A 9,491-nucleotide genomic window follows, 5' to 3' on the forward strand; every position below is an offset into this window, starting at 1 on the left:
TCTGGCCACTTCCACATAAAGAAGATCTCATAGTTCAAGTTCTCTTGGATTTAAAAACAAAATTTAAACTGCATCTTACCTTCTGTATTCGGTAAGAAGCTGATTATAATGACAAACCACAGACTTCGCATTCTGCAACCAGAAGACACCATTATTGATCCCTTTAAATATTTTCTTTGTATTCCTTAATGAATCTAGTTATAAATGCCCAGCCTCATCGAAACCAGCAGTCTGCATCATTGATCTTCATATCTGAAAAACAAACAAATCCATCATTTACTCCATAGTCCTTCCACATTGGGGAAAAAAAAAAAAAAAGCAAAAATAACAACAAGAACTCTCTCTCTCCCCACTGCCCCCTCCTGAGTATAAAATATATTTTGATTCTATAGCCAATATGCAAGCTGCTCCTATACACTGGATATCTGAGCCTTACATTCTGAAAACAGTCAAAGCCCAAAAAGCATTTATAGATAACTGTAACATATACATTCATAGCAGAATCACATAAATACCTAATGATTTTTTTTAGAAAAGCATGAAAAACTTAGAAAGTCATCCTAGAATAATATATCTGTCTATGACACATAACTAATCTTCTTATTAAAGTACTAGTTTTAGTATTAATATCTCTAAACAAAATTTTATAAATACATATGCTTTTTCTGGTTTTGTTTCTGATGGTAACAGCAATATCATCTATTAATTTATCCATCTACATTGCCAGATAGATTAGAGATATAAAGTGTTTATTTTTCTATACAAAGTTGTACAATTATTAACATGAGTGTATTTTTATTTATACAATAAAGGCATTGTGAAAATGCCACATTCCTAAATATCACAAATCAAATTGTTATTTCTCTGACTTCTAGTTACTCATAGAGGAAACAGTTTAATAAAGTGATTGTCTCATAACGATCTCATTTTAAAATTTTAGATTTCATATACTGGTTTTGCTTACAGCAAGGTGTAACTTCTTAGATCAAACCTATATCCTTGAGTCCACTGGACCCAAATAAAAACCCAAAGACCATGACAACTGTATCTCCAAAGTTGCATCACCATTTTTTTTTAAAACTAGGGGAGGCGGTGGCAAAAAATACAAATCCAGAGTCAAGTCTAATTTTGACTAGCCCTCACAGATCCAGTTCTCCAAACTGGAAAGTGTACAAAAACTTCAGAATTGCTACTTAATCTAAGCGTTTCTTGGTTCCTAGGATTCTGAGACCAGGTCATTTGCTGGGTCCTGTCCAAGTGTTTAACTTCTTTCTAGGGTTGCCTGAGGAGTCACAGAATAAATATTAGCCTTATAATACACATAAAATGAAGGCAGTTCTCCAATATATCTAGCTTCCTGGTCTAGCCTCTGAGGGTAAAGAAATTACAAATTCTTCCTTTAAAGGGACATCTTACATAATAGTTTCCTATTATTTTCTTCTAAGTAATAATCTTACCAAGTTTTCTCAAGCCACCCTTCACCTGCTGCAACTAAAGAATTTTATCAAGTGGAGCAGTGAAGGGACTCTTCTCGCTCAATTCTCAGGTATAACTCAGATGAAACAAACTTATTATAACTTTGATGCTGTCACCAAAGCATAAAGAAAATTTAGAAAATAAGTTTCCTGATAACTCTGAGTTCTCTCACATTACCTGACCTTCTTTACATTTGCTACATGCTTCATGTATCATATGGGATCCTATTAACTCACTACATGCTACTATCAGCTCTCTGTAATGTAACTTCAATGGGAAAGTAGTCAAATAATAAATGGTCTGTAACACTTGCACTAAAAAGATACTATCTTGCTTTATCAACAAACATACCAAAAAGAATGAAAAAGTTAATCTGAAATTATCTAGTGTTTAAATATAAAGATCCATAAAAACCACAGATGAAACCAGCAAGATATTTTTGTAATAAGAAGTTTGATTTATCATACCCATAGTTTCAGAGATACAACTGCTTCCCGATATATCCCTCCATGATCCACAATCCACCCCAAGTTTTAGCTGTCTCTGAAAACGCTGAAAACACTTAGGTATTATGATGGAGAGGGGTGTCACTATTGGTATTACACAGTTCAGAAAACACCTCAGATGCTTCTCTGTCCAAAGAAACAAAGGAAAGAGCAAGCTTCTTCGTCTGAATGCCAAAAATACAAAAAGAAGAATGATACGTCAAAAATTTATCTGATGGAGACGTATGGTACACATCCTTGCAGAACTAGATGGCTGGCTCTGTTCGTTTTTCACTCTGAGCTCCCACAGACTCCTCAAAACTAACTAAAACCAAAAAAAAAAAAAAACAAAAGTAAACCTGCAGTTTACAACTGGTGTAGCAAAATACCTGCCTTAAAACTGAAATTTATTGTATAAAGCATAAAAAAAAGTCAGATAATTTCATTGTCTGTCACATCCAAAAGGCTAATCAATGAACAAGTTCATATATCCTACAGTTTAATGATCTGATCAAGTAATCAGAATAATTTAAATGTGTGGATGAGGTGCATTATTGCTACAAATAAAATTGTCAGCCTTTGGATTGCTCCACAATGAAGCAAGGAATTTTGTCTGTCCAGTTTTAGTTGTAATTGGTACTTTTATTTCAATGAGCTAATGCCTATAGGCAGCTTGCCCACATGCACAACTCTTGATCACATTTCCCCTTTCTTAAAGTGATCCAAGATCAGTCTGTCTTTGGTCATCAGCTATTTCAAAGAGTCCTTGTTTGTGGGAAGAAAGGGAAGGAAGAAATCAGGGACTGATGACTGCCTTGTAGGAAACAGCTGCCAAGACAGGAAAACCTCTGGTAGTGAGGGGAAAAGGAGGAGGAAACCACACAACCAAGACCTCTATTGTGGTCTTTGGCCACGACAGAATACTTCATGAACAGATTTTTATACACTAAAAATTCAGTGTATTCTTAAGGTTTGAGAATATGTAATTCGATTTAAAAAGTACACTCCAGTCAATTATGAGACTTAGTGTAAATGACAAATAGAAACAGGCACTGGAATATCTGAAATCATGCAAATAAAGCTGAAGTCAAACTGTCCACGCAATGAGTAAGTAAAAAGAATATCAAATTTATTTTTCTTATTCTACAACCTGTACCTAAGCATTCTCACATCAACTAAAATTATTTCGAAAAGCTCAAACTTTAAGTGCAATTTTGAAAACTAAGATTTTACTGCTGTGATCCAAATCTAAAACAACTCTCCATTAAACAGATGTTACTGAAAACTGAAATACTTAGCAAGCCCAAATCAGCCAAGAATAAAATGAATAAATAATCAAATATGATGAAACTAATCCCGAGAAAGCATTGCTCCTAAATCAAACTGGAGCCAAACGACACTCATTGGCATAGATGTAGCTAATATATTCGTCCCTCAAATGCTGTAACTACCTGCAGAAGGAAGCTCAATAACAGCATTTCACAAAGCAAAACAAAAACAAGGAATAAAACCAGAAAAGGCCCATTAATTATCCTTTCAAAAAACAGAAAAGATTATTTTAAGTGATTCCCTACATTAGTAACCTGGTTTTCTCTAGATTTTTAGAAAACCTTTTTGCAAGAACTTCAGAGAAGGGGAGGAACTGGGAGTGTGGAGGTATTAGATAATGCTCGATAATGCTATGTAACAGTTTGTTTCTTAGTAAAAACAGAAAAAGCACATTTCTACTTAAACTATAAATGATTATGATTTTAAAAAATTCAAACTACTTCTAACATACAACCTACTCTACCTCTGCTTTTTCCTTATCCTTCAAGTCGCAAGATTAAACATTTTCGTCCTAATCTTGTTTCTATAAACCACAAGCCATTGTCTACCAAACCTCTTTCAGGATTTTTTTTTTTTAGATCTAAGTATCCTGTTACTCTGTCATGTAAAAAGTCAATTAATGCACCATTACTACCAAAGCTTCCAAAGCTGAACAGTGACTTCCAGGAATATGCTTCAGCACTGTTTATAATCCCAACAGCCCTCAATGTTTTATACACTACTTACAACGTACAGTTAGCTGTAGTCTTTCAGACATTAACGTGCTTATATTTATCAGCTGCATTAAATATCCCATGCCTTAAACTGTCAGCAAAATTATTGAAGAGGAAAACACCAATAACCAGTTTTAAGTCACATATTTATGTTACATTACCAGGAAATCACATTTAGTTTTACTATATGATAATGCTTATTTAGCAAATATAGAAAAAATAAAACCCAATTGTTAATAAGCACCAATGAAAGAAGTAGAAGATAGCATGTTTCAAATTAATAAAAGATAATAAAACCAAAGATTTCTAAAACTAGTTAACTACGGTTGATATTCTATTAAGAGCAAAGCCACCATAAAGATTCCTGTCTAAAGCTTTATCATTTATTTCTATTCATGGATACTGAACTACACCGAACACTGGCTATCAAACCCAAAACTACAAGCACAAGGAGAACAGGGAAAGAAAAGAGCCATCTAAGCATGAGACCTACCAAAGTCACTTGTCCTTGTTATTATGCACTAATGCTGTGTAATATGAAACATTAATGCTTTGGATAAGCCTAAAATTCTACACACTAAATATATGTGAACTCTAAATGAAAACTAAAGACAGCTTTACAAAATCAGTCTTTCTGATCTTATTTGCACTATAAAATTACAATCATTATGGGACAGAATTTACTAATAAAAGAAAGCTGCTTTTCTATATTTTATCAAAACAAATAAACACACAAAAGAGGATGATAGTAACCCCATTTTGCCCCATGCAGAGGCTTAGAAAATGAAAAATAAATTACAGTTTCATTTCACTTCTGCTGAACCTCCATCAGGGTATTCACTTTTCAGAAATATTTTATGTCTGATCTTTACTGGCTAGATTTCCCCTTCTTGTTAACATCAGAGAAAACATTGACACCCCCGAGAGGTTTTCTTCAGTAAGTCAGCTAAGTAAACCCTGGCTATCAATAATCAAAAAGGCTTTCTTAACTATAGACATTCGGCATTCTTTTGGGTTTGAGTTTATTTTCTTTCCTTTGCAAGGATAGGATTGGGGCTGGCAATGCTGACAGAGATTTTAAACTACATGGTCAACCATTAGTCACCCTCTTCCTCCATCACATTTCTGTGGACACTGGTATCAAGTCTAGAGTACTTAATCTATTCATACTGAAGTTCCCTTAATATTCGTCATTGGTCTTACCCTTTACTGAAACTTCTTCGTTGTGAAGGAATAAATTGTCCTGAGAGAGCTTAAAGAAGGAGTAGAAATAAGAGTTCAGGAATGCTCCTTGTAAATTACATCTGCTATCTGCTATAATATTTAGGAGTCATGCTGAGCATGCAGAAGAGGCTCATGGCTGTGAACACTAGAGAACAATACAGGGCAGTCTGCCATTCTCTTCATTAAAATCCATCCAGTTGAAATAATAAAAACAAATAGCTGCCATTTTCAAACCAATGTAGAAACATTTTACGATTGAACATAAACTTGCAAATGAAGTTTCAAAAGAAAAAAATGAAGCTACATGCCCAGTCCAAACTATCATGAAAAGGTGAAACCTTCACCAACTTTCTGACCCCCCCCAAAAAAAGCGTATAAATCCGTTTGTTTAAAATAACTTGTATTTATTATTAGAAAAAATTATAGCATGCCTACAAGACAGAAATCAGCTTTTTCTCCATTTGGGGTAAAGGAAGTTATTTTTAAATAGCAGTCCTGTCCAATTTTAAAAGACATTGTATTTCCTCTTAACTTTGTAACAGTAGAATTCCCATGCCATTTTTAGAGCTAAACACAAATTATGGGCACTATGACTAGAAATATTTCCTGAGTGCCTACTATGTGTGGAACAATGTATTAGACACATGTTACTAATCCTTGTAAAAATGCCAAATTTAACTTATAAAGGTCAGAAATCTGAGACTCAGAGAGGTAAAATCAACTGAGATGACTCAACTGGTAAGTGGTAGACCTTGGATCCCAATCGAGGCTAACTAGAAAGTAATTCTTTCCATTATCAACAAATTATTCATTCACAAATACTTACTGAGCACTCATTCTGTGCTGTAGTACTGAGAAATAAGAAGACAAAATTCCTCATTCTCAGGGAGATTACATTCCAGCTCAAAATAACCTAGTCATAAATTACTGGCACATAGGTAGGTTCCCCAAAAATTACAGCTAAATTAGATAGATAATTTCTATTTCATGTAATTTTCACAACCTGGAGAAATATATATTATCTCCATTTTATATTAAAATGAAAAAACCTGCTCCAGGACAATAAGTAAATAGCAGGGCTAGGAAATAAGCCCATGTTCTAAATCACTATCGCCACTAATTACGTGGATCAGACAAACTTAAGTTTATATGTTTTACTATATCTTCCTTTAGAATAAAACAAGGAAATAGAATAAAATCACGCTGGGATTATGAAAGTGATGAAATGCGAAAAGAATGAGTTGATTTCTAAAATGTTTACATAAGCAAAACTAACATCCCTAAGGATTACCCCTTAGGTAATAATAGCTAAATATTAACTTAATTTTTAGTATTTCCAGTTGAGCTATCTTAATTTTACTCATTTAAAATGCTATTTAAAATGCCTAAATTATGTTATAAATTAACAAATTATTCTAGACTAATAAATCTTACCAACCAAACTACCTGGAAAGTTGTTTATAATAAGTTGGAAAAATAAACATATAAATATTTCCTCCGAAACAACTAGCAATGCATCTTAATAGTCATGGAAGGAATGTTTTAATGTTAACATTCATGAGATTATGGACTAATCACTGTTCAGGCAAATTCAATGTGAGTCGTAAAATACAATCTTATATTTGGCTCACTGCACTGGATCTTTTGTTCATAAATCATTGTTACTAGCCTTTCCCTGAATCAATATTCAAATTCCCTCTCGGTCTATATATACAACCACTAAATGAAATAATAATGACCCAGGATCTGTCATATATTAGATTATCTATATCACCATCAGAAGTTTCTTAGATGTGATGAGGTAATCTGAGTAAAATATGTCAAATGATCTTAAAAAACAAATATGAAAAATTAACTATAAAGAATACACAGTAAGCTGAAGAAAACTGTGCAAAGTATAGCACATTGCCTTTTGTAATCAATAAATGATACAATTCACTTGAAAACTATGCCTATATATAGTGTTATCTAAACTTACATCTTATTTCTAAAATAAAGTAGATCATATTAGTACTATAATTGCATGTAGTACTATAATTGCATTCATTCAAGTAAATGAATATCTAGTGTCCTAGATATTTTTGATACTGGTTGCTGAAATGAGTGTTATTCATTCATTTTTTTACCATATATATATATTTTTTTCTTTTCTTTTTTTTTTTTTTTTGAGACAGAGTCTCGCTTTGTTGCCCCGGCTAGAGTGAGTACCGTGGCGTCAGCCTAGCTCACAGCAACCTCAAACTCCTGGGCTCAAGCAATCCTTCTGCTTCAGCCTCCCGAGTAGCTGGGACTACAGACATGTGCCACCATGCCCGGCTAATTTTTTCTATATATATATATTTTTAGTTGTCCAGATCATTTCTTTCATTTTTTTAGTAGCGACGGGGGTCTCGCTTTTGCTCAGGCTGGTCTCGAACTCCTGACCTTGAGCGATCCACCCGCTTCAGTCTCCCAGGGTGCTAGGATTACAGGCGTGAGCCACCGGCCCGGCCTATTTTTTTACCTTATATATTAATTGGTCCTGTGTTAGGTCCTATAAAGATATTAATAAAACAGATTAAGATATAGTGCCACCTTAGTTAATAATCTTCCAAGGAGAATTAAATACACATGAAAATGACTAAGATCCAAAATATTAATTAAATAATAACTACTAAACTCCCCAAAACTTAACAGCAATAAATGTATTTTATACCAAAATAATGAGAAGAGGAATAAGAGTAGTTTCTGGATCCGTATTTCCTCAAAACATGTATCCAGAGGCCGGGCGCGGTGGCTCACGCCTGTAATCCTAGCTCTCTGGGAGGCCGAGGCGGACGGATTGTTTGAGCTCAGGAGTTCGAAACCAGCCTGAGCAAGAGCGAGACCCCCGTCTCTACTAAAAATAGAAAGAAATTAATTGGACAACTAAAAATATATAAAGAAATTAGCCGGGCATGGTGGCGCATGCCTGTAGTCCCAGCTACTCGGGAGGCTGAGGCAGAAGGATCGCTTGAGCCCAGGAGTTTGAGGTTGCTGTGAGCTAGGGGTTGCTGTGAGCTAGGCTGACGCCACGGCACTCACTCTAGCCCGGGCAAAAGAGTGAGACTCTGTCTCAAAAAAAAAAAAAAAAACAACAAAACAAACATGTACCCAGATCAACCAATGTCATCTTAATGAAAAGAGGCCAAGACAGAATCAACAGCACACTATAGAATCTTGGCTTAACCTGCCAATATGAGGGCTGGGATAATTCACAAGCATCAGGTCTCAAGTTCAGCAACTATTTAAGAGGGTAGGAATAGATGATAAATCTATAATTCCATTATTTTCCCAATTATAAACTTATGGTCCTGATTTCACATTAAGTAATCTTAAGGAAGATATTTAGGGGTTTCTGTAATATGTTTAACTAAGTCCTCTTCTATCAAAATATGACTCAGCAGTTATTCTTATTCACATTTTAAAAATTACATCTAAAAAAGTAGCTATTTCATACAATCATTTTTTGGAAACCTACTTACAGATTATTATATTGGCAGGCATAATGTAATAACCTGAGATATGCAACTCACATATTTCATACTTTGTCTTCCTGAAAAAACAATAGATGATCAAAATTCAAAATGATATCAGGGACTTCTTCATGAAAGAACAAGTTCTTGTGCCTTGGCTGGGGTTAGACCCCATTAAACTATATGTTCTACGCTATTTCTGCGTCCACAAGTAAAACTCAAAATAACAAGATTTTCTTGAGCTGTAGATTAAAGGAATATCTCAATTATGTCTGAATAATTAACTTAATTAACACCATTAAAGATAAAGTTATAGTCTAAGTGAATGAACAGAACAGGTTCTTTGGCTTCTAGTGTCAGGCTGAGATTCTGTGTCTTTGGTATGGCTGATTTGTCTATTAGGAGATTTAGGCGGGAAGGTAAGAGAAATAGTCACAGGCACAACAATTAAGAAACAGTAACAGACTTAGTCATTTTGTATGATTGTTAAATACAAAAAAATCCAAAACCAAAACTTTAGTTCACTAAAAATTAAAATTTGTCAAGTTTTATGTTTCAGTGTTTCTTAACTACTCCGAGTGGGGGAAGTATGTGGTTTTTAGAAATGGGTTTTTTCAACTTTATAATTTTATAACCTCTATTAAAATTTCAAAGAACATTAAAGTGGTAATAAAGCAGTGAGGTTAAATAAAAAGGAACAGGTTACAAAAAGCAGAGAAAAACTGACTAGAAGCTTGAATTACTTTCCAAGACTCCCTCATTTGGTAAAA

General features: G+C 34.1%; 1 protein-coding gene across 7 annotated transcripts in view; it reads right to left on the reverse strand.

The window, feature by feature from the left end:
* The window catches only part of ADGRL2 (adhesion G protein-coupled receptor L2), a 193,059-nt gene that overhangs the window by 156,592 nt on the left and 26,976 nt on the right, over positions 1-9,491 (reverse strand). For all 7 annotated transcript variants that reach the window (XM_012661141.1, XM_012661143.1, XM_012661142.1 and 4 more), the window contains exon 2: positions 80-252. In XM_012661141.1, the coding sequence (XP_012516595.1) occupies positions 80-152 (73 nt within the window). In that variant the 5' untranslated portion in view covers positions 153-252. The remainder of the gene's footprint in view (positions 1-79; positions 253-9,491) is intronic.

This window comes from Propithecus coquereli, unplaced genomic scaffold, assembly GCF_000956105.1.
Source record: "Propithecus coquereli isolate 6110/MARCELLA unplaced genomic scaffold, Pcoq_1.0 Scaffold7, whole genome shotgun sequence".
NCBI lineage: Eukaryota > Metazoa > Chordata > Mammalia > Primates > Indriidae > Propithecus > Propithecus coquereli.